This window comes from Otolemur garnettii, unplaced genomic scaffold (assembly GCF_000181295.1).
Source record: "Otolemur garnettii isolate 467f Iridium unplaced genomic scaffold, OtoGar3 scaffold00034, whole genome shotgun sequence".
In the NCBI taxonomy this organism is placed as follows: Eukaryota; Metazoa; Chordata; class Mammalia; order Primates; family Galagidae; genus Otolemur; species Otolemur garnettii.
Window position 1 is genome coordinate 1,866,569 of NW_003852429.1, and position 26,933 is coordinate 1,893,501.

Here is a 26,933-nt window from a genome sequence, read left to right on the forward strand (position 1 = left end):
TTTTGTGTCTTGCTACGGCCACCCTGAGCAGACCTTCATGAAGCGGGTCACTTTACTATCACAAAGTATTAGAATTAAGTTTGTGTTGTAGGAATAAGTTTTACACTACACTTTTCTCATGTAAAACTCTTTGGGGGATTTTCAAAGAGCACTCATTTCTTTAAGCAAATAATCTGATTTCATATAATAAACAGTCCTATGACTATCCTGAGAAACGTGAATTATTACTAATAAATTATAGATTCTTTTCTAAATAAAACAACTGAGATTCTCTTTTTTTACTTATGGGAACTGAAGAAAGTAGAAACTGACTTTAAAATCCCTTGAAAATTGACCCATTAATATTTATCACTGCCAACTTCAAAGTGATTTATAAGCTCTTTATCAAGCTTTGATAACCAGTTCACACATCAGTGAATTTAACAAATTCAAAATAAATTACTGGAGAGCCAGCAAATAATGACTTTCCCCCATTCCCAAAGCAATCTCTGAGATCTAGTACTTCCAAGTCTAGTCCTCACTAAATATCTATTTTCACTTTAAAAAGTATTCAGGGAGGTATCAGGCGTATAATACTTCTGGCTGAATTACAGCTGGAGAAAAAGATGTTTAGTTTCCTAAGAAAAATCATAAGTATCCAATACACGTATTTGATAAATGTTTAAAGAAACAAAAAAAAATTTACAAGACAGTATTTTCAATTTCATGATTATTCTGTGGATTACTTAAGAAAAAAATAATAAAGTTAGAAACATCCCAAAAAGGTTGGGGCTAAAAATACAGGTTCTAATGTAAGATGGATTCATGGATGTCTCTACCGGTTTCTAGCTGTGAGTTTGTGCATTTGTTTATTTTATCTCTCTTTCCTCCAGTTTCCCCTTTGGTCAGATAGGGCAGTACAGTAACGATCTAGAATTCTAGTGAGAATAAAATGAACTCGTGCACTTAAAGTCTTATGCATGCTAAGTGTTTGAATCATTATGTTATATATAAATATATCACTGATTTCTGTGGTTTTTTATCTTATTTTAAAATTTTGGATTAATTTGAGGGTATATATAATCAGGTTACTTTGTTTGCTTTGTAAGGTACAATCCAACTTGTAGTTGAGTCCTTCACCCCCAAAGTGTGCCATACACCCCTACATAGTACCTGTAAGGTGGAAACCCAACGAGCCCCCTCCCCCTCCTCCCTTGAATTTAATTGTGTTTTTTTCTCTGATGAGCCTGTAGTTACTAATCTGTTAGTTTCAATTTTAGTATTGAGTACATGGGATGCTTCTTTTTCCATTCTTGAGATACTTTCCGTAGGATAATATTGTTCTCTAAGCAAACACTTCTTTCTTATTATGGAGGCAAAAAAATGTTTTAAACAATTTACTATAAGCAAATAATTGCAAAGATTTTTATTAAATGAGAAAAAACTGGTATTTTCAGAAAATATTATGCTTCTCTAATGTATTTTAATATTAATGGTATAGATAGCTATCATATTAAATCATATACTCATTGTATAAATAAAAACTTAATATTGAGAATCTATATGCTATTAATTACATTTCATATATTACTTATTGTTGTAATTTGACACTTTAACATATCAAAGATATAAGAAGTAGGGTCTGGATTAATTTCAGCGTTTTCAACATGTTCTAAATGGAGCAAATGTTTCCAGGAAACTCAGATGAACATTGATTCCCTATAGTTTTGAAACAAAGAGGTATTTTTGTTAAGTCTATAATGGGATCAGAAGCACAGTTTCCAACAAGGAAGGTTCCATTCTGTTTTTGGAATAGATAATCTGTTTTTTACTTCTTTTACCTGTGCAGTATTTGTAGAAATTTAGTTGGTTGCATTGAAATTACTTTAGAATTACTGTATAATTCAATTCATAAAAGCTATCTAAATTGAGTTTAAGGAAATCATACATGCTAATGAACTTTAATTAGTTGTTAAGAAAACCTACATCTCATTACATCCTCTATACACACCATCTATCTGAATCTTCATAAACTTATAGTAAATCTATTATGTATTTTTAGATGTTTCCACTATACCTTTATATCAAGCTTTAATAGAAAAAAATAAAATAGTAGCCTGGTTCATTTAGGGCAAAGCACTAATTTTGTCCTACTTCTTAATGTGTTATACATTTTCCTAAAATATTACTAGGCATGAAATTTTGCAAAAATAAGGACTGGGGAACAAAAGGTTGGAGCAGAATACTCAAATCTCAGTCTCCCAAGTAACCCAATTAAAGTACATTGCCATTTTAATTTTAGATATCTTAAATGTTAATATATCTTAAATATATTATTATAGAATGCATTCTATAATAAACATAACATGTGAACTTGACAGAGGTCATGACATTTCCTTGGTGGCAATGTGAGCGGCTTTTGAGTGATTGGAGAGGTGGCAGATTGAATAAGCAGTTTGTAGCCAGGATATTTTGACAATCATAAAAAGACTAATATGCCCTTCTCCCTACAAAAATGACACACACTGACACGCAGCCACGTACAAAATAGTGCATGTAATTTCAGACACTTCATAGCTCCTGTGATGCCACAGGCCTGAGTCTAAGGACCCCTGGGCTAAAGAAAGTATACCCTCATTTTGGGGGTGAAATATTGTGATACCAGAGTTGTGTCACAATCGTGTACTAAATCGTGATAAGGAACTTGTTGCTGGAGAAGTGACCACGTTAATCATGTAGTGGTTTCTCTTTTCAATGCCAGGCCCAATTATTTTTTTTCCTGAGATACGGAATGAGGTATTATCTGATTAGAGACAAGTCAAAGGGTAATTTTATTGTGCATCAATTTTCAAATAAATATTACACTATGTTGAGATAGTTCGGTATTATTTTCAGCCTCTGATGGCAGGAATTTTCTTCATGTGCCTGATTTGACCTGAATCCTTCCTGTTTGGGAAATTTGCCCCCTGCATGTGTGAATCATGGGTAGGTGGTTGTGGTGGTAGGTAAATCCAATCTGACCCTTTGATAACCTTTCCTGACGTTAGAATGATTGGCAGGGATCAGGACCAATCCAGACCCATGGATGTCATAAGAGGCAAGTCCAAAATTCTTTAGAAACACATCATGTAACAAGCTTGAATAATTTTGGGATACATATTTCTTGGGACTTAGACGATGTTGCATGATTAACTCATGATTTTATCTTTCTGAGAAAGATTGTGATATGAATTTCTTGAGAATCAGTACACACAATTGTAACTCTTTGAAGGCTCATGAAGCAGAATCTTGACAAAAGGTTTCCCAAAATAGTGGTCCTTTGCATTTGTGGACAGCTCAAGTTGTTGGAAAGTTCATTCTTATGGTGCATGAATATCTACATCTTTAACTGCCATCCCTGGTAGACTAGAAGACAATGTTTTGAAGACAAGGACTAAGTCCTAGAGACGAAGTCAGATATTTGAAGCCTGTTTTTCTGCCTCCTTTCCGGAAAGCTTCTTTCCAGGCTACTGACTCCCATTTCATTCTGAAAATAAAAGGTAATAGAACTTATGTTCTTCCTCAATCAGTTTTTGTGTCAAGTGTGCATATGCTTTTGTTAAGTTATTGAAGTCTCTCTGAGATAACAGAGTGCCTATCACAATATTATGAGCTTTTTGTCACCTAGGAATAAAAAGTTTTTAATAATACCCAGTGATTCTTTTGAGATTTTCTGAAATAATATTTCCTTGAATTTTATGTGTGTAGCTCTTCAAAGGCATCACTGATATTTTCAGCTGCTTCAGAAATATTCTCTGCTACTTTGGTGGAGTAAATTCTCTCTAACTTAGAAACTACATAAAACCTTGTATGTTGTTTATCGATTCTTTTATTTTAAATATTTTTAATTGACATTACATTTATGGCATACAACATGATTTTTGACACATGTATATATTGTAGAATAATTAAACCAGACTAATTAACATATAGATTGCCTCACATACTTTTTTCCTGTGGTGAGAAAATCTAAAGTCTACTATTTTAGTAATTTCAAGCCTACAAAGTATTATTATTATTAAATATAGGCCAATGTAGCACGGTAGATCTGCAGAACTTATTCCTCTTATCTAATTGAAACTTCGTACCCTTTGGCCAACCTGTCCCAATTCCTCCTCCTGCCTGACCCCGGCCCCTGGCAACACCCATTTTACCCTTTGCTCCTATGTATTCAACATTTTTTACACATAAATGAGATTCCAGTGTTATTTGTCTTCTGTGCTGCACTTATTTTACTTAGCATGACGCCCTCTAGATTCATACATGTTGTTGAAAATGAGAATGGTTTTCAAGGCTGGATAGAACTCCATTATGCATGTAAACTACATCTTCTCTCTCCATCTATCCGTTGATGGACACTTAGGATTATTCTGTGTCTTGATTATTGTGAATAATTCTGCAACAGATACAGAGTGCAGATATTTCTTCCACATGTTATTTTCCTGCCTCTGGATATGTACCCAGGAGAGGAATTGCCAGATCATATGGGAGTTCTAGTCTTGATTTTTGAGTAAACTTCCTATGTTTTTTCATCATAGCTGTACTAATTTATATTCCCATCAACAAGGGGGTCCCTTTTCTCCAGGTCTTTGCCAACCCTTGTTGTCATTTGTCTTTTTGATAATATTAATTCTAGCCAGTATGAGATACTGTTTCATTGTGGTTTTAATTTACATTTCCCTGATGGTAATGATGTTAAACTTTTCAAAATGCCCCTATTAGCCATTTGTATGTCTCTTTTGAGAAGTGTCTATTTAGGTCCTCTGCCCATTTTTAATTGGTTATTTTATTTTTATTGTTGTTATTGAGCATTTGTGTTCTTTATGTGTGTTTGATATTAACTCCTATCAGATGTATGGTTTGCAAATATTTTCTTCAGTTCCATAGGTTCTCTCTTCACTCTGTTGGTTGTTTCCTTAGTTGTGCAGAATCATTTCAGTTCGATGAACACTTGTTTGTCTAATTTTGTTTTTGTTGTCTGTATTTTGGGTTCATATACAGAAAATCTTTGTCAAAACCTATGTCAAGAATATTTTTCCTTTCTTCTAGAAGCTTTGAGTTTCATGTCTTATGTTTAAGTATTTAATGCATTTTGAATTGATTTTTATATGTGGCTTAAGATAAGGGCCTAATTTCTTCTGTGTGTAGATACTGTTTCCCAGCACCGTCATTAAAGGTACTGTCTTTCCTCATTGTGTCTTTTTGGCAGCATTGTCAAAAATCAACTGACAGGAAATGCAATGTCAATGGATTTATTCTGGGGTCTTTATGATATTCTATTCATCTATGTGTCTGCTTTTATACTACTACTATGCTGTTTTGTTTACTATAACTTTATAGTATATTTTGAAGTCAGGTAGTATAATAACTCTACCTGTGTTCTTGTTCCCAACATTGCTTCAGCTATTTGAGGTCATTTGTGGATCCATTTGAACTGTAGGTATTTTTTTTTGAATTCCTATGAAAAATTTCACTGGACCTTTGATAGAGATTGCATTGAATCCATGTAGGGCTTCGTGTAGTAGAGGCATTCTAGTAATATTAACTCTTCTAATGCAAGAACACAGGATAAATTTCCACTTATTTCCATACTCTTCAATTTATTTCATCATATTTATAATTTTCAGTATATAGATTTTTCAACTCCTTTGTCAAATTTCTCTCTGTTTTTGCAGTTATTGTAAGTAGGATTATCCCTTTTTTGGATAGTTTATTGTTAGTAAATAGAAATACTAATTTTTGTATGTTACTTTGTATTCTGTAAGTTTACTAAATTTATTTCTCACCTTTTGTCATGGAATCTTTAGATTTTTCTACAAATAAGATTGTGTTATCCGCAAACAGATAATTTACATATAGATTTATGGTTCTTCTATTCTTGATAAATTGACCCCTTTATCATTACACAATGACCTCCTTTGTCTCTTTGTATGATTTTTGACTAAAGTCCAGTTTGTCTGACGAAAGCCTGGATATTTGACTTAAAGTCCAGTTTGTCTGACGAAAGCCCGCTCTCTTTTGGTTTTCATTTGCCTTGGAGACTTAACCTATCCTAGGATGATCAGAGAAGTCTCCGTCTCTCAATGCCTTCTTGGTGTGTCTGGCTGGCCTTGCCTATGTAAGAGGACAGATGTGAGAGGTGTGAAAAAGGCCTCGGAATGAAGTTTCTACTTTCTCTTCCATTTTCACCCTAAACAACCAAGGAAGAAATAATAGGAATTTTCAAAGTCTGCATATTTCAGGAACATGTGGCATCTTTTGTCCCACTCCCATTTTCTTCCTAGTGACTACTCACACCGTGCTGCCTTCACCAGAAGGGCTGACTGTGGACATCTAACTCTTCAGCCACTATCTTTTGAGACAGGTGTTACCTCCCACTTTAAAAAACATGGGCCTGCTTCTTTCTCTATTCCATTTTCCACCACTCACTGTCATCTTTTGGAGCCTGTTCTTTTGGAGATATAAACAGTGGTTGAAGTAGAAAACCAGGAGAAGTTTATGATAAGGTTAGGGTTAGGCTGTGTGCTGAACTCTCCAGTGACCTTTGGGCTGCATTTGATTATATAGCGAGGCACAATATGACTCGTAAGATTGAAAGAAGGTCCCACTTGAGTAAATCAGACCAATACTAGATGTTTGATGCTGGATATCACAACCGAAGACGGAGTTGTGCATTGCAATGTCACTTTCAAGTTTGGTCTGGAGATAGGAAACCTTTATCCCCCCAATTGGATAGAAAAGGACTCTAAAAACAATGTTTTCATATTTTAAAATAATATATAGTATAATTTCCCACAATAAAGTAGTAACTCTTAGTGAAAAATTATCTGATCTTGAAAAGAAGGAAAAACAATAGTGCCTTCTCTTTCAATGATTTAGTAAGGCAAAAGGCAACCTACTGGAGTCATCTCTAGGTTCCTTTTTTTTAAATTATTATTTTACTCATGATAGGAGCCACACTGTGATTTGTAAATTTAGTTGTTAATTTGAAGAAGATTATAAATAGCAAATAATTTTTCTTCCCAAGAGTTATTGGGAAAACAAACCTAAGAGTTATTGTTTTATGTGAAAAATAATGATCATCTTATAAATCTAATGTTAGAATAATATTCAGTGTTTATTATTTCACAGACCATAGTGTTAATCTCGGGCATTCACTTTATAAGCAGTTTTATTGTGCTGGGTTTTTTCCCCCTCATTAAGAAATTGAAGAAATCTTTGACAACTTATTTTTATACAGGTTAGAGTCATATTTTGTATCTTTTTCAAAAATTATACTTTTTAAAAACATGCTGAGGGGGAAAAAGTCTGAGGAAAATGCATTGCTTATGATGGATGGAATTTTTTTTTGCTGAGAAGTGATAGCAACACAAACTCATTTAACCCTGCCCTCCAAGGAGGGGAGTAATTACTAAATCACAGAACTAATAAAAAGTTGAAAGGTACAAATAACTGCAGGTCTGACTTTATCTGGTTTCTCATAAATGTTGTCAGGATTCTTTGGAGTCAGTGAAGCTTTTGTCTGTTAGTTTATTTCTCAGGGAGGGTGTCCCCAAGTGGTAGCCAGTGGGGTGGTTGTACTTCCAAGCTCTTCATCTTATAGTTTAGCAAGACAAAAAAAGCACAAACTTATTTCCCATTGCTGAAATCTTATGAAGGTCTAGGGTAAATATTTGGGCTATTTTGGCAACTTTTCTGTAAGTTTTTTGTTGGTGAATTGAAATTGGAACATCGTAGATTTTTATTTGAAAGTTTACTGTGTTTGAAATGAGGTGATGTCATAGTAATTTTTCCAGCCCTACATTTGCAAAATAGAATTAAAATATATAATCTAATGGAAGAAGAGACTGAGTATAGCTGGGTTAAAAACTGGAGCTAGTTTACTCATACAAAGAAATATTTTCAGCAATAATAAAGAATGATGTTCTGATATGTGCAACAGTATGGTTGGAGCTAGAAATCGTGAGTTAAGAGGTATTAACTTGGGCATGTTAACTTTTTTTAAAAGAAGGTTATGTTAACCAGTTTGATGAGAGTATTTAAAAATGTATATGAAAACAGCACACCCCACGATTGCATTAATGTACATAGTTTACTATAAGAAATTAAAAAAAAGAATTTAAGGAGGTTTATTCTGAGTTAAATTTGAAGAACATGACTCAGAGCCATACCCAAGAAGCCTTGAAGAAGTGGACTCGTAGTGGCGGAGCTACAGTTTGGTTTTATATATTGTAGGGAAACAGGAATTATAGGTGAAGTCATAAATTTATAAATGGAGAACATACATTGGTTTGGCCCAAAAGGTGGGAGATCTGGGAGTGGAGGCTTACAGGTCACAGGTGGGGTTAAAGATTGTTTAGGGTAGTTGACAATTGGCTGAAAGAGTTAGGCTTTGTCTAAAAGACCAGGAGTCAGTGAAAGGGTTAAAATTGTAACGAGTTTATTTGAACAGACCAAGACTCATGAATTGAGCAGTGTCTGACCTCGAGCAGCTGGGGCTCCACTGTTGGGGTGGGGCGTATGGGGAACAAGACAAGGGAAATGTCGGATTATTAAAGGGGCACTGTATGGGGAAGTCCCTGGTTAAAGGCTCCCTGGCTATTTCTGACTGGTTAAGCTTAAGGTTTGTTTTTTTTTAGGTTGTGACTGTTTACTTTGTATTGGGTTTTAGGTTGTTTACCTAGGAACCCAGAAGGCTGGTGCCTTCTCAGTCTGATGGCTTCACAGTTAATTACTTTAACACATGCTTTTTGAAACAAGTCAGTCTCAAAAGAGTATATATTATGTGATTCTGTTTACATGAAATATCCAGAATAGTAAATCTATTGATACAGAAAGATTAGTGGTTATCAGGGATCTGGGGGTACAGGGGAATTGAAGGTTACTGCTAATGCAATATGGGGATTTGGGAGGTAATAAGAATATTGCAAAATTAGGTAATGGTGATGGTCACACATCTTTGTGAATACAGTAAAATTCACTGAACTGCACATTTCAAAAGGGTCATTTTTTATGGTCTGTGAATTATGTAACAATTAAAGCTGTTATAAAAAGTTGTAATGTATAATTTTTAAATTTGACTTGTGCCTAGAGAAAACTGGTACATTCCAGTAAATAATTTCTATTTAAAGGTTTATTCTTTTTGTCAGCACTTTTTTCTGGACACTTTGGGGTCTCAGGGGAACAGCGTGTCGTTTAATTTGTTGTCCACAATGACACACTAAATATGTTTTTGAAACATTTTATACTCAACATTGCAAGGTCTTTCAGAGAAAAAAAAACTCCATATATTAACCTTTTTGTTCTCTTCTCTACAGATGGTAAACTCGGGGGTCAGGTAAAAATAAAGAGGAGAATAATCTCATTCTTTCAGCTAAACATTGAAATAATATCTATTGAGATGGACAGTGTAGGAGGCACAGCTGGACTTCGGGCATGTCCCCACCGGGCATGCAGCTGCACTGTCGAAACTTACAATAGACAAAGTCATTTTCCACAACCCCTTTAGCATCCCTATCCAGCAAAGTAAGAATAACATTTCGACAACGTAAAAAATAATAGATTAGGCTTACAAGTCACTCAGTGCCTTCCTATTGACCTTGGAATAAAATCTAACAGCCTTGGTATTGGCCTTCAGTGTTTCGCAGTCTGGCCTCTACTCCCACTTCACCTTCGTCCGGCTTCACTCCTAATAGTCCTCTGCCCTGGTCATGCTGGTGCTTGTTCTCTCAGCTCCTTCCACATTTAGCCTCCCTCCTAACTCTTGTCAGTTCCATTTCTGAACGAAACAGGCTCCCTCCTGGCCCAGCCCCAACACGGTTATCTAGCGGATACGAAGGCTTCTTTTCATTTTGAGTCTCATCTTAGATACCACTCACTGTGGGACGTTTTCCTGAAGTCTGCAGCGAAGGTTAGGTAACTTTGCGATGCATGCAGGTAACACTGTAACTTCTTTTTTGCAGCATTTTTCATAAATGCAGTTATTTGTTGTTTATATTTTCTATTCATTTGTAGGTGCCAGGAGGGGAGAGACTGACAGTCATACTCACAGCTCTATCCCTGGAGTCTCAATCTTGATTCACATAGGAGAACTCAGTGAATACTGCTTGATGAACTGAATAAGTCCAGCCTTTATCAAGCATAGCCTGGACTGTGGGAATTGAATTGCATCCAAATTGATCTCTTGGTCTTCTTTGGTTCTATATGAAAACAAAAAAATACAAACTCCCTAGCACGGTGTAAAGTTCTCTGTGTGGTGACACCACCTCTTTCTCATTTACCGATCTCATTCCAGTCCTCCTGACCTGTTCTCCTGTACATTCATGTTCCAGACCTATTAAAGTGTATATGGTACTTCATCCATTCCACTTACCCCCACGTTGTTTAGAATATTTTTCTACTACTGTGTCCACCTCACCAATAAAACTGAAGGTTTGTTCAGAGAATTCACTGGGTAATTTTCATCTTTTTATTCCCAGTGCCTATTAAAGTACCTAGCAATCTTTGTTAAGCTGACATGACCTCCAATTTGACAGTAGAAATGTCTTGATTTAATGCACTGAATTAGATTTAATTTCAGGCATTTATACTTTTTCATTGAATCTTAAATAACTAACACTTCATATCTGCCATGAGAGCACAGCAAGACAACTGTGATAATCTCTGATTCTTTTAAATGCTTCCATTTCAATGTTTATGCAGATAAATACGTTGGCATTATTAACATTATATAGGCATTTATCTTAAGCTCAGCCAACAATCTCATTTATCAAATTTGGGTTATTGGAAATAAGGGCAAGAGAAAAATAATAAACATTAAAAACAAATCTTGATAAAGCTACATATAATCTACTGTAAATAGTACTGGAGGGCTACCGTCCCGTGCCTTTCATCTTTCTGTTCTCAGTTCCAGAAAGCAAACATCAAGGCATTTGTGCTTCTCCATTTCACGTACTAGCTGGGTTCTGGGGCAGTCAGAGCTGCCCAGGAGGCTGGAGCAGCACTGAGGCTTCACTGTCAACCAAAACGCCCTTTCGATTACTGTAGGGTTTCTCATTACAGAATCCCCAGGGTTCATCTAAGGAAGTTTTTAAACTGCTTTTTGCAGTTCACTAATGATCTTCTAGATGTTAGTAGGTAGTCTCTGAAAAATTGTTACATGCATCATTTTAAGTTCAGAGAAAAATTACACACAATTATCAATTTCCTAGAGAGAATTAGGGGTTAGCTCCACGCAAATTGTGTCAAATAAATACTCTATTAAATAGGTTCTAATAAATACTGCTATTTAGAAGTATCCGTATCCCATATTGTGTAAAATATATCCAATATATTTAACTAAGAAACACATTTTGACTGGACAGCTTCTGGATTTTCTGCTAAAAACACTTTGAAAAATGCTTCCAAGTACGTTTCTTGATTTCCTAAAGTGGTATTCTTAATAAGCGCACATTATTTGGAACTTAAACCACAGAAAACTTCATTGGGGAAAAGTTGAAAGGAGTACATCCCGGGATCTGGGTAGCTTCATGTTTAGAACTGACAGCTGCAACCTTCCCTCAGATGGGTCCTCACATCAGGGAAGGATCAGTCACCCTAAAATTTACCAAGGGCTCTGGAAACACATTCCAGAAGCCGAATCCCTTTGAAGAGCCCATGTGCATTTGGTTGAATTCTATTTCTTCCCAGGTGCAACATTCTGAACAGAGAAGACTAAACATCCTCTCGACCTTCTGAGAGGGGTTTCTTTCCGCAGAGAGATGAGAGTAAACGTGTCTGGGACGAGGGTCTTTGTCTGAACGCTGTTCTGCCGACTTTATGCTAACTGTGTTGTTCAATTCTTTATCCATATAAACTTGAACTTATAATATTCACACCGGATGGATTCTCTAGTTAGGAGCATACAAGAAAAGCAGTGCAGCTTCCAGTTTAAAATGTATGGATATTATTTGAATAGAATGGGACTCCTCACTAACTTAGATGAGAATCTGAATGCTTCATAAATATTTAAAACTTCATAATATGTAATGTAGATTAGCGTGTTACATTTTCATCATGGGTCAACAAGTAAAGTAGTCCATGCAATTAAAATGCACATGCCATTCAGCAGGATTCTTTGATACAGTATCCTGTTTACATACTAGGAAAAATTAATACGAAAGTCTCCCTGATATGAACCAGGACAGGAGATAAAGTAGAGATACATTGCACCCTGCTGCCCGGCCTCCGGGGCCTTTGCTGCTGGCTTCTTTACACACTGACCAACAGCTGTCTAGACTCAGAACAAAGAGTTATCAGGCTTTTTCATACATGGCAACTCTTTTTTTTGAGACAGAGCCTCAAGCTGTCACCCTGGGTAGAGTGCTATGGCATCACAGCTCACAGCAACCTCCAGCTTCTGGGCTCAAATGAGTCTTCTGCCTCTACCTCCCAAGGAGCTGGGATTACAGGCTCCCTCCACAATGCTCGGCTATTTTTTGGTTGTAGTTGTCACTGTTGTTTGGCAGGCCCAGGCTGGATTCGAACCCACCAGCTCTGGTGTATGTGGCTGGCGCCTTAGTCACTTGAGCCACAGGCGCCCAGCCTGTTACACGTCAACTCTTAAAGACCCTGTTTAAAGACAACAAAAGGGCACTCCTGAATTTACTTGACTAACTTGCCATCTTAGAATATTAAGACTGTTGAAAAAAAAATGTGCCACGTTAAGACTAAGAGATGGATGAATACAAATACAAATAAAATTCATGACTTTCTGTAATCTATAAGCAAGAGAGATTTTAAACATAAAACAATTTTATATTTATGAAAAAATTGAAATGGGTAACGAATGGCCTCACCCTCTTGAAATACTTTCTTTAATGCCTGAGTGGTGAGCTTTGGCCAGGGGATGACGGCGCCCTCAGATCCCTTTCGGTTTTCTTCTTTCCACCATTTCCCACGGTTTCTACTGTGAGACAGTGTAGTTGACAGGAACGTCTTCCTTCCTTCCTTTCCTCTCACATTCTCCACTTCTGATGGTTTCAGGTTTTGGGCACATTAAAAAAGAAGTAGCTTATTCTTAGAGCCACGGTAGAAACCCTCATCCCCTCAGCCTGGTAGAAGCTGATTTCTCAGATTCAGTGACTGCCTTGTTTACACGTATCTCTGACACCTGTAACCCCCAGACCTGTATATGCAGCTTTCTGCTTGGTGCTTTCCCTCAGAACGTCCCAGAGACTCTTCAAAACCCAGAACTCCTGAACTGAACTCACCATCTTGTCCCCCAAACCTGGTCACATTACTCTTTGGTATCCGCTAGCTTAGCACATCCACCTAGACACCGAGGAATAGTCTTTGACACCTTCTCACTGGATTTCCAACTATGATTCTTATTTATTTTACAACATAAATCTGTCTCAGATAAGTTTGGGTCTCTCCGTATTAACCACCATCAATTCTTGCTTGGATAACTGCAGGCAGGTACGTCCTAATTACACTAATCTCATTCGGTCCTATCCCATCCAAAAAGGCACCAGAATAACCCTTAAAAAACTCAGTGGTGACCTCATTTTCTCAGGGTCCAGTCCCTTCAATGGTAGACGTGATGAACGTCTTCAATAGGGTGAGGAAGACTATTTGTCTCCCTCCCAAACTCTCAACCTCAGACTCTTCTACCAATGTAACTCCACTCCTTCCTTGACTAGTCTGGAGTTCTTTTACAGATATCATCCCAGTAGTCATATTCTTGGGACTTTATTGCATTAAAATAAAAGCACTAATAGTAATCAGAAACAGTACAAAGATATTTATATTTGCAGCAACATTCTCTTTTTTTTGAGACAGAGTCTCACTATGACGCCCTCAGTAGAGTGCCCTGGCATTACAGCTCACAGCAACTTCAGACTCTTGGGCTCAAGTGATTCTCTGGCCTCAGCCTCCCAAGTAGCTGGGACTATAGGCACCTGCCATAACACCCAGCTATTTTGTTGTTGTTGTCATTGTTTAGCAGGGCTGGGTTCAAACCCACCAGCCCTGGTACATGTGGCTGGCACCCTAACTGCTGAGCTCCTTTTCTTTTTGTTGTTGTTGTTGTTGTTCAAACCCACCAGCCCCAGTACATGTGACTGGCAGCCAAACTGCTGAGCTCCGGGTGCCAAGTCTGTAGCAACATTCTAATCACAACACTAGAAACAAGTATATACCCAATAAGGAAGGAATGTTGAACAAATTAAGATAAAGTCACAGCATGGAAGATTATGTAAACATTATAATGAATTCAGGCTTTATCAATTGATATGAAATAATTTTTACATGCTATGATAAGATTAAGAATGTGAAACGAGTAGAAGCACATACAATATTCTGGTTTTATAAATTATTACATTTTAAATAGATTATGTTGACCTTTTAAAATACATAGACACACATATAAAATAGTGTGTGTATGTGAGTGTGCTTATGTGAAAAGAACATGGGTGCATGAACATGGAGAAACACAAAAGCATACACAACGGTTTGCTGTCCTTGATTATCTGGGAAGGGAAAGCTATGATAGGGTGAGAGGAAGTTAGAGAAGCAAGCAAAATAACAGAATAAATCTATGGCATTAAAAGAATAGAACCCAGCATGTGTGATAGTGATCCCATGTCTAAAATATTACATATGTGTGTTTTATACATCTACACACACACGTACATAAATAAGTTAGGAAACATAAAACTGGCATTGTGGATATCTAGTAATATCTGGGTATATTTATGAAATAAGTGACATTTAAGTGTCAAAAGAAAGTTTTGTAGAGATGTATAAAGTATAATTCTAACTTAGTAAAATCGGACAAAAAAGCATGAAATCTAGGTATATTTGTGTTTTATTATTTTGTTTCTGGTTGCATATAAAAGTTATGCTTACTCAATACTTATAAAATATTCTCTTTAAAAAAAATAAATGAAACGATGCACTATACTGTGTCCATTGTGGCAATAGCACTCTAGTGAAAAAGCATATACCTAAATTTAAAAATACTTCATTGCTAGAGTGCTTGTAAGTATTTCAAAAGTGTGGATAATGGTGTACAAGGTTGGGTCTCAGCTGATTGGTTTTCCATTCTCTGGAGGCACCTGCCAATTAGGAATGGCTTATGTATCCTACGAGATAGTCAAAATGCATTTATATAGATGGATGAATGTAGCAGTAGAAATATATATTTCAATTTAAATACCTTAAATGATAACCTTCCTATCACCATTCAATTATTTCACTCTTGATACAGCTTGATATTTCCTTCAATTACAAAGCATACAAAGATATGATTGTACAATTATTAAACAAAGATGAATATTAGTTTCCAGTTTTGTTGGAAAATGATTTACTTAGTATCCCCTTGAGGTATAGTTAAGGAGAACTTGTGGCTAGTAGAGACTATACACTTAAAACTTTTATAAAAACATCCAGTTCTCCCCACCCCTACCTTGACTGTGGACATCTGAGCTAACACAGTGGATGAGAGACACCTGCTTCCCCACACATTGCTAACATTTCATGCCAGCAATGTTTACCCCTTTTTCTAGTAGAGTAGAGAACATTGTATTTTAGCTTCACATTGGAAGTATTGAGGTTGACCACATTTCACGTTCATCGCCTTCCATGTCTTTTTCTGTGACTTATGTATTCATAGCCTTTGTTCTTTCTTATTATCTTTAGCTTCATTATTCAAATATTTTGAATAAAAGAGTTTGCCCATGAAATATGTTGACGAGATCTTCCCAGTCAGTAGTCTCTACCTTTCTAACTGTGCAATATGATGACACAGGAATGAGCACGGGATGTTAGTTACAGGTGAGTAAATGTGAACAATGAGAAAAGCAGAAAAAGTCACAAGTCCTTAGCATGGTACGCAGGAAGACACGATATCATACTTTGAGTACTCTTTTCAAGGGAATAACTATATCCAGCAAATGAACTAGATAAGCAGAAACATATTAACCATTTGCGTAAGTGCGTATTAGCTTCGTTCTGGAGCCTGGGAGAGAAGCATTGACAGCTACTGGGAATAACTGAAAACAGCCAAACAGTACGCTCCCTCTGCTCCAGGACAGACTCTACTGGGGTGTGCACAGTAAATGCTGGCCAGGCTGATAAATAACCTCAAGTTGAGAGATCAAGAGCAATTTAAGTCCATAGGTAATATTTTAACTGAACTTGAAAGATGGTAGCATTGGGGCGAGCAGAAAGGAAGAAAAGTAGAGGCTGGAAGTACAGGGTCACTCTGGAGACTGTAGCCCAATTTAGCCAAAGCACAGGATGCTTAAAGTGGAGCGCTGGGAAATTTCAAGGTTCAGCTATAAACTCACGTGAAGGGCTTGTGCTCATTAGGAAATGGGAAGACCCACCCAAGGCTTTTGGGTCAGAGACGCAGTGTGATGAGAACTGTGCTTTAGGAAGATTAATCTGGGAACCTGGAGGGACAGATTAGAGCGGAGAGAGCGCTGGGGAGCGCGTCAGCAAGGAAGCTCTTGCGTCTATCCAGGAGGAGCGACTGAATCTCGCTCTCAGGAGCAGGAGAGGGGAGGGGAGACATAAGGACCTGATGTCTTTGTTTACACATTTTAAACCTCTAGCTAGTGCCATTTTCTAAAGCCTCTTTGTGTATTTGTCAGCTTTGGAAAAGTAGAGAAAATATGGTCCTATTGACTTATTCTCCTTTTTATCTCATTATTATTACGGTGACTATTTGCTTTTCCAATTTGGGATTCTTACTCCCTCTGACAAATAAAATGATCCACTTAAAATTTTGTGTCTAAGAATATCAGCTTCTTGCTTTCCCCTGTTCTTCCACCGGATTTCCAGTGGCTTTTCCCTCCTTCTCTGTGTTCTGTCCCAACCTCAGTATTGAGATTGTACCGGCCAGCTGGCCACCTTCTCTCGGTCCAGACAGACCCCGTAGAGTGTGGAATACCAAGCTGTCTAACTCATGGGTGTTTAACATGTCACAAAGCCTAATGAGCTCATGAGGAAAAATACCCGTATTTTCCCAGGGACCAGATTGAAATGTGCAATTGAATCAAGCTTTCTTTAGCATGACCAAATGAATGTCCGTTGTTTAGAATACGATCCCTTTTCCGTCTCCTCACTTTCATGATAGAATTCTCTTTTCTTTTCCATCAGTGCTTTAGGGTTTATCAAACACTTCTCAGGTAGCCCTGGTTTCTCTGGCTTCTGTGCAGCTCACGACTTACAACATTCCTTCAGCACATCATACCTTGTGGAGATGCCGTTTCTATTGTGCTGGAGTTAACTTTACATATTTATCAAGTTGTCTCATACTTAGACATCCTAACCTCTGTAGCTGGATTACAAATTCCTAGAAGAAATTAGATACTGGGAAAAATGCATTTTATACCACCATTGTCAATAAAACTTCAGATTAAAGAGAGAAAAATCCCTGTATTTAGAGACTTTTAAAAAAGACAAAATCGTCACAGCAGCACTGTGAATTAAATATGTCAATTATTCAAACGTCAAAGGATGGACAGAGCTTGTAAGTGAATTGCTTCAAGTCCCCTGTACAGTTTCTTTCCAAATCTGCATTGACCAGTTGCCCTGGTGAGACTGGTCCTGCCAACTGCCATCAAGGGATTGGCTGGCATCACCAGACGCTGCAGGCTGTCTTAACCCTGGACCTCTCCCCGTCATGGAATGTGTGTTCTCTGACTGCAAGAGTCTACCTTCTTATTTGTATCTGTGACCACTGGGAGTCAAGGTTATCACATTGTCCAAGATTGCTGGTCCAGTGGGTGTGTGTGGCAGGCTGGCTGTATGTCTGATCCCTCCTCCCTTCACCAGTCCATCATTAAGTCTTGTGCTACCCATGAAATCTTTAAGTCAAATATTTTATGGTACTATCATCATTTCTTCCTCCTTAGTGACTTTCTCTTATACTGTCTACCCACAAATCATTTTGTATTGGAAATGTTCAACGCACTTACTTTCCTCCCCAATTGTTTTTTCTCTTATTTCTCTCCTTACCCTCTCTATCCAATGGACCAGCAGACCAGTGCATCCCACACAATTCTAATCATCTATGGATGATTCTGTAATGAAAGGCACTCCAAATTCAGGTTGTTTAAACTCTGTGTCTCCATGGCATTTCCATACTATGAAAAATATTGTCTCACTTGTTCTCATATGGAAGTATCTTGGGTCAAATTATGTGAACCAAAGTCTTTACTATTATTAAACATTAATTGTGCTATATAATAGCTACTGTCCCCAAACCAAAAGAAACAATTTTAATAACCTCCGTGATTTTCTAGGCTCTACCTCCTATAAATCTGCCTTCTATTATTGTAAATTTCCTTTTCTTTTCTTTTCTTTCTTTTTTTTTTGAGATAGAGTCTCACTTTATTGCCCTTGGTAGACTGCCATCATGTCACAGCTCACAGCAACCTCAAACTCTTAAGCTCAAGGGATACTCTTGCCTCAGCCTCCTGAGTAGCTGGGACTATAAGAGCCTACCACAACTCCTGGCCATTTTTTTTAGACGGAGTTGCACTCATGCTCAGGCTGCTCTTGAACCAGTGAGCTCAGGCAGTCCACCCACCTGAGCCTCCCAAGTGCTGAGATTACAGGCATGAGTGATCATGCCTGGTTACTATGAAATTTCACAATTTGTGCATTTATTTATTTTTATCTTGCTCACACCCACACTGATTGCCCTGCCTGTTGACCGTCTCTTCACTGAAACTTCATGTCATGGAAGTCGCTAATGGTCTTTCCCTTATTAGATCCAATGGTTAATTTTAATCCTTATATTCAATAGATTATGACATATTTTATCACTTACTATTTATTACAAAACACTTCATTTGCATTTTGAGATTGCCCAATCTCCTAGGATTTCTTTTATTTAGACAGAGTTTCATTATATCGCCCTCATGGTAGAGTGCCATCACGTCACAGCTCACAGTAACCTCAAACTCTTGGGCTTAAGGAATTCTCTCCTCAGCCTCCCAAGTACCTGGGACGAGAGGTGCCCGCCACAATGCCTGGCTGTTTTTTTTTGTTGCTGTTGTCATTGTTGTTTAGCTGGCCCGGGCTGGATTCAAACCTGCCAGCCTCAGTGTATATGGCTGGCGCCATAACCACTGTACTACTGGCGCTGAGCCTCTCCTTTTTTCTTTTACTTCTCTCTGTGCTTCTTTTCAGAATCCTTTTCAGCTTCTCCTTGTCTAAATGTTGGATTGCTCCAGAATCAGTCTTCAGCGCTCTCCTCCCTCTCTGCTCATCCTAATGACATGCTATTGATGACCATGTTTGTATATTTTGCCTGACCTCTCTCTCTCCAGTTCATGGAACTAACAACCAGTTGGGCAGCTCCTCTTGGATGGATAATAGTCATAGGAAAGAAAACCCATCCAGAGAGACTTGAATTCATGCTCTTCATGGGTCTTGTCATCTCGTTTGCCAGCTGCTTCAGAGAAGATACTAGAAGTCAGTTTGAATCCGTTGCCTTCCTCGCTGTGTTTAATTCATCCTCAAGTCCTGCTGTCTCCACCTTCAAAATATGTGTCTTCCAACTGACTTTAGTGCTCATCAACTCCCTGAAACATACCAAAAACTTCATATCTGGACTTACAGTTTCCATCTTGTCCATGTCTTTCTTATGCCCTACCCAGATTGCTCTCCAGACAACTGCCTGTGTGATATTTTCAAAATATAATTGAGGTTGTGTTATTGTTGTACTTAATACTCTTCAATGACCTCAGAGCCCACTTAGCATACAAACTGACCCCTTGGCAGAGCACATAGCTATTATAATATAGCTCTTTGAAGAGCTTTATTATAATTGTTGTTCTTTCTATATATGAATCTCTTGCCTACAAACTTGGTTATCTCATAACTTTATTCAGAACATAATTTAAATACAACTTTCTAAAGATTCTTTCTTGACCATGTGGTTGAAGCAACCCAACCTGCTGTACCACATTCCACTATCAATGACACAGTTTTAATTGAATAACATCATCTATTTAATTTTATAATTTCAGTTTCCCCTCTAGAATGGATGCTCCTTGAGAGGTTCATAGGTATATGACCATCTCTTAGAGTAACGCCCTACAAATAGTAGGTGCTCAGTTTATTAATTGACATTGTATAAATTTGTAGCTAAGTAAGGATGAAAATCCATGTGTTTGATTTGTAGTCCTTGGACCTTTCCAAACTAATGTGTGTTTATAACTGAAATTAAGAAAGATGAAAGAAGGGAAGAGAAAGAAAGAGAAAAGGGAGAAATAGTTGAAATGTTTAGTTAGTTCTCAGTGTCTCTATTCCTAACGTGGACACAGCTCGGTTTGGATGAATTAGCTCACTATTATAAATAGTTTTCCATTTTTCATTATCGGATTGGTACCACTTGAGCCTGGGAGTTTTACATAAATGATTAGATTTTTATGAAGATTACATGTATCTAAATATTTGTCACTTCAACCTACGAGTTGAGTTTTTCTTTTAGAGTCCTGAACAAAGTGATTTCATTTTATTTTTTTAAATTTTATTCAAATTAATATGAAGGTAAAATTTTTTAGGTTACATTGCTCTCACTTCCAGGGTAAAGTTCCATTTGTAGAAAAGCCCCTCACCCCGGGGGCGGGTTATACACCCTCACTGTGTGCACATTAGGTGAGGGAGAATAAAGTGACTTTTAAGGGATCCCCATAGTAATTTTAATTAAGAACGAAATGCAGAAGCGCCCTCTGGTGGTCTAGTTTATAGGTGGACAAAAATAGCAAAGAAAACTCCAGATCCTGCTCACAGTGCGCCTAGTAAAAGATCATTAAAATATTCTACTTCTCCCAGTCCATCCTCTCCTCCCTCTCTCCTCCTAAATTGGGAATATAATATGAGTTAGAGTGGGAACCTTTATGGTGATAACTAGCAGAAATCCATTTGGAGAGGCAACTTCTGCAAAACTTTAAGGAAGTGGAGTACAAAACAAAAGACGCCAACTACCCAAGCAGGACGTCGTCCCGTAGCTCTGTGTAAACACCTTCACGAGGGGCCTGCTTTACTCTTTGCTGACTGCAGAGTAAACTTGTCTCTAGTCTTTGCTTAGCGGAGACAGTAGGTGTTTTTTACCTTATTCAACTTTAACATTGCTTTATTTGCTTTCCGCCACGTCCTGAGTACCTTGTACAAATTTAGAATTCTCCTTATAGAAAACTTAGTTTCGGGGCTTTATGGAGTCTTCATAATTTATAACTTCTTATAAGTATTTCTTCTTGCCATGTGTGGAATATACTGGTTTTTTAAAAGTGGTGTTATGGTTATAACTTTTATATCTTTTCCACACTTGGCATCTGGAACAATTTGTACCTTGAATGTTGTGTGTACATTATTTGGATGGTTGTTGTTCCATAGTCGTAGGGAATGGTATTCTGCAATAACTTACTTTTACTTGTTTTTTTTCATTTTTATTGATCCAAATATAGCAAGATCTTTTCCTCTTCATTTTTTAAATAGTATCTGAGTTCTCTTTCTCCTTCTGTTTCTGAAAGATTTTCTTTGTGATCTTTACATTCAGTATATGTTTTGTAATTTCATCTATTTTCATAGGCTTAACTATTACCTCTATGCAGATGATTCCTTTCATTAAGTTGATTTTTATCTCCAGTTCATTATTAGAACTGCCTTTTAGAAATTACCTCATAAATAAAGTTCTAAATGAGAATCACCCACTCCAAGGAACAGAACCGCCAATAACTAAACCTGTTCTGTCTTCTAACTTTCTGATGTCTGTCACTACCACTGTATTTATCCCGGTTACCAAGTTCAAAACCACGAACAGCTTTCACTTCTCCTTTCTTGTATTGTATAGGGAATCAGCTCATAGTCAAATTCCATTAATTATACTCACCAAAGAGCTTTTCCTTTCCCTTCCTGTTGAATTTCTCTTGTTCTTACTAAATTTTTTTTTTTGTAGTTTTTTTGGCCAGAGCTGGGTTTGAACCCACCACCACCTCTGGCATGTGGAGCTGGTGCTCTACTCCTTTGAGCCACAGGTGCCGCCCCACTAAGTTTATTCTAATACTCTCTTATCTCACCTGTTGGGAATGGTCTCATTGGCGGTAGAATGACAGTAACAGATTCTTTCTATAACAAGTTTCGAGGTGTCAATCCCTGAGCTCATTAATCACTAATATATTACCAGAGTCTGCAAAATGAGGTCCAGACCTAATGAGCCTGATGTTCAACCCCTTCCCCTGTAGCAATCTGACCCAACCTTCTTTCCTCAATTTGTTTTCGTTGCAGTAAAGTTAAAATCATGTATTGCGTCCTTGCCTGGAAAGTTAGCTTCATTCTGATTTGTGGCAATAGGTTTTACCCCTAAAACCAACCAGCTTTCTCCAAGGTCACTTCTGAGAATTATCAGGGAAGGGAGTATGAAAAAATAAATTTAAATTTGTTGTTGTAATGGGAAAAATTAGTATATCTCCTCCTAAGGCTACTTGAAAAGTAGGTTTTAGTGTAATGAAGCCCAGCACATTCGACCACAAACTACCTTGCTTATTATTTTATTATTATTACTGTTATTATTGAGCACACTTGTAGCTCCCTTTGTGACTTCTGTGGATCACCACGAACACCAAGCCTCCTCTTTGTGGGCTGAAGCAAAGCAGTCAGTCCCCGTTACATACCAGGGGCTGCGGGGTCTGTCTTTGCCTTTTCCTCAGAGCCTTATTGATTGACAGTTGCTCACAGTACCTCTGCATTCTTTGATTTTCAATTCGTAGTATTCTAAACAGTTTTGATCTTTTTTGCATTATTATTAATAAACATTTAAAAAAGTATCGTTGCAAAATAAACAGAGGCTCGGCTTTGGGGGTCAAATGAAAAGATACAGTTTCAGTTGTTTTATATAAAGTTTTGTGGCTTTTTGTAAAAAGCTTTGAATATTTGAAGATGCGAGTGAGACAGACTGAACAGCAGAGGGAGGCTGTAAGGACAGGTTTGCACTTTTGTATGTAGCACCAAGATTATGCTAAGAGTGGGGGCAAGCAGCTAAGTGACAGGCCGTCGTTGAAACAAATATTTGATCGGAGTGAGAGAAGTGATATCGGTTAGGAGCAGGTGAGAGAGCCATTTCAAGGTGAGATGGGTTTTGAAAATCAGTGGGAAGCCAGAGAAAAACCTTGAATCAGGAGTAGATAAACATTAGGGAGGAAAACAACTTTTGTCCCAAGACACTTCGGACTGATTGCAGGGGAGAAAGGTGGAGACCAGGGTGGGGAATCAGGAGGAAATTGCAGTGTAGTCGAAGATGAAAAATTGTCAACATCAGCGTGAGAGGTTTTCAATAGCAAGAGGGTTCTAGGACTGAAAGGTGCCATCCAAATCAGCTCACCTCAGGAGAGCTAAGGTGACAGGCTCATGTTTCCATTTCCTTTCAATACAGTGTGAAGTCCAGCTCTCTGATAGCAAGTTACCAACGGTAAGGGCTTTGAAAATTATTTGCATGTATTGGAATCTGCTGGAAATGCTTCCATCTTTGGATACCAAGATACCTTAAAAAATCTACCCCTAGTGCATTTTCTTTTGTCCTAGTGCATTTTTCTAAAAAAAAAAAAAAAAGCAAAGATGATAATAGGAATGAAGATTCTGTGAAGCTTCCATTTTTCAGTTCTCTCTCTGCCTTCCTAGCAAACATGTTGGATCTGGTCAGGTCCAACATGGGAGGGATGGGGTGGAAAAACTATTGTCCTAACTTGTAACTGTGAAGTAATTTCATTTTCTTGAGGTTCCGAAAGGCGAAAACTGAGATTCATAGATGTCCCGTCACTTACCTCAAGCTCTGTGGCCACTCCCAGTGGATCATGATCACAACTTCTGTCTCCCCTCTGCCTTTTCCTTTATTTCAAAATGTCCAAATAATTCTACTCTTAACATTTCCACCAACAACTTACAGCATCTTTCCTTGGTTCTTATTGCTAGGAGTTGTGGACAATGAACATACTCCTCCCCCCTCCCCCTTTTTTTTTTTTAGTATTTTGGCACCTTGCTAATATATTTACACTTCACTATCACTATTTTCTGCCTTGGGGATTGGAAATTCGCGTTGAGCCTTTTAACACCGTGGCCTTACACTTCCTTTGCTTCTCACTGTCAGTTATTTGCCAAGCCCTGTTGTAAATCATGAACACTTTCACTATTGTAGTTCAGAATTAAAATTTCCTTCCGCAGCGTGACTCCGGGAGTCTATTACCAGTCTACTGGTCTTTAATAGTTTTCTCTCTCTAGTCCAACTTGTACAGCTCTCCCTCATGAATTTGCTAAACATCAGCCCTGGCATTTTACTTTCTATCGAGCAACCCTCGGGGCCTTTTATCTAATAAATAAAACTCCTTAGCTTGGCATTTAAAGCCCTCCAAGATTTGTCTCCAAACTACCCTTCAAGCACAATTTCCTTTTTACTACCCTTCATACCCTTCTGTCCAGGCCAACCAAATTTGTATCTGATTTCTATGCCAGCCCCATCGGCTGGGGATTTCCCCTCTGCCCTTCATCATTATTCTCTGTTCTGTGTCCAATCAGTCTCCAGGTGACACTGCTTCTCCCTTCTGGCATCTCTTGTTCTTGCTTCTTCCTTTCTAAGGCTTCTCCACTGACTTGGGCCTCGGGACTTTCTCCACCGCCTACTGAAGGAGCTGGTGGGTTGGTCAGTTCTCCCTCTCTCTGCACCACCACCATGATTGTTTCTGCCTGGGGAAATCTTAAGTTACTATTTCTCTGCTTGGACCCTTTTGCCTATACTCTGTTTGCTACTGCAAGTTCTTGGCTGGGTAACCAGGTCATAGCTGGGCATTTTTATGTCTTTCACAGCAATGAAAACCTCTTGTTGTAACTCTTCCTTACACTGTGTGCGGGGTCTGTTGGCACACGTTAAGCTGGAGTACACCTGTTGCTCTTCTACTCTGTCCTGGAAGGTTTGCCCCCCCTCTCCCAGTCTACTTTCAGGTCTTCCTTTAACCTGCTGCTCAGACATGCCCTCTGGAAGCATCTCCCTGAGCAACCCAAATAGAGTTAATCCATCTGTCCACTTCCTGTGTGGGTTTGGCAGTGTCACTCACTGCCATGGAAGCCCATGGTAGCCCCTGTCATGCTGGGTTGCCGTTGATAGACACCCCTGTGTCTTTCATCTTACATCTGTGTGTATTAGGCCACATCTTTTTCATGTTTATGCCTATAGCTTCTAACATCATGGGGTATAACAAATATTTATTTATAATTTGGTTGAGTTAAAATAAACCTTGACTTATCCAGGATCAACAGATGCTTGAAGTCCCATCCCAGTGGTCTTATCTTCCCAGAATAGTCTTTCCTTTTGTCCTCACCCATCACTGCCAACTGGGAAGGACCCCACCTTCCTCAGACATCTGTAACACATTGCCAGTCCCACTTTTATGACACATACCCATTGAATTCTGATGATTGGGAGGATTTTTTCATATCTTTCCTTCTAAATTGTCAACTCTGTTAGGGAAAAATTTAGTTACTCATCTTTTATCTCTTATAATATTTAATACAGGGGTTATGCAAATATTAGAAGCAAATATAGGTAAAAATAAAGAATGGTTATGACTGTGAGGGACGTTGGACTAATTCCTTTTATAACGTTGAGGAAACTTGGGAATAATTCATTTTAATTTTTTCACCTTGCATATCAGGAAATCAAGTTTAAGAGATTATATTTCAAGGTCTCAGCACTGAGAAAGGAAAAATTAGGAAAAGAAACAAAGTTTTTTGATTCTGAAGCCATGTTTTTAATATTTTCAATTATGCTACTGTGCCTCAAGTATATAAGGTATCATGTAAATCTTTTAGGGATTCTTTACATGGTAAATTATTTAATTTTTCTATGATCATTATGTAAGTTTGGCAAAGGAGTTTGTTAGATAAATATCAAAACAATGAATTTTCCATGGAGATAAATTATTATTATTATTATTTATTAAATCATAGCTGTGTACATTAATGCAATTATGGGGTACAATGTGCTGCTTTTATATACAATTTGAAATACTTTCATCAAACTGGTTAACATAGCCTTTGCCTCATTTTCTTAGTTATTGTGTTAAGATATTTATGTTCTACACTTAGTAGATTTAACATGTAGCCTTGTAAAATGCACCACAGGGGTGGTCCCACTAATTACCCTCCCCCCACCCATCCTCTCCCCAAATTATTTTCTTTAAAAAGACAATAATTACACCCTGGAAATGATACCATATTGAGGAAGAAGATATAGAACTATTATAAAATGATATTTTTATTTGAAAGATAGTGTCATTTCTAAGAAAAGACCTTAAAAAGAAAACTACAAAGATAGTGGCTTTTGCCTTTAGAACTTACATAGGAAAGGGCTGCATACTCAATAATAATTTATTCCAAATTAAAATCAGGACAAGTATGTCATTAGTCTAGTCATACATATAAATGTCAATTATAAATAATGCCAAATTTGGTTAAGTAGTCTTATTTATCCAAACAGGTCAGTTTATTAATGTAGTTTTCTGATTTTGCATATTTTGCACGTAGATACTAGAAACTGTAGTGACATCAGTTTATAATGGTGGTTGCCATTTTATACACATAATTTGATTTCCTAGGATTGAAAAATTGACTGGTATTGTATGTATTAAAGGGTAATATGGAGCTCTAAGCAAGAACATGTTATTGTTTTTGGCCTCTGTGAAATAGTTCATTTTCAGAAAGGTTGGAGCACGGTTTCTAACGTCTTTTAATGTTTTCTATTTAAAAGGTAAATAAGATTTGTGGCCGTCCAGTAAGAACACCCACACAAGGCCCCCATTGTTCTTTTGATCAGAGCAAAGAGAAGCATGGAATCAAGGTCACTGGGAGGAGTGGTGAAGAGACTCTTG

At 37.6% G+C, this 26,933-nt stretch overlaps 1 protein-coding gene across 1 annotated transcript in view; it reads left to right on the forward strand.

Moving 5' to 3' along the window:
• Positions 1-26,933, forward strand: part of GPC5 (glypican 5) — a 639,568-nt gene that overhangs the window by 260,405 nt on the left and 352,230 nt on the right. The window contains exon 4 of the mRNA XM_003789621.1: positions 26,813-26,933. Within this exon, the coding sequence (XP_003789669.1) occupies positions 26,813-26,933 (121 nt within the window). The remainder of the gene's footprint in view (positions 1-26,812) is intronic.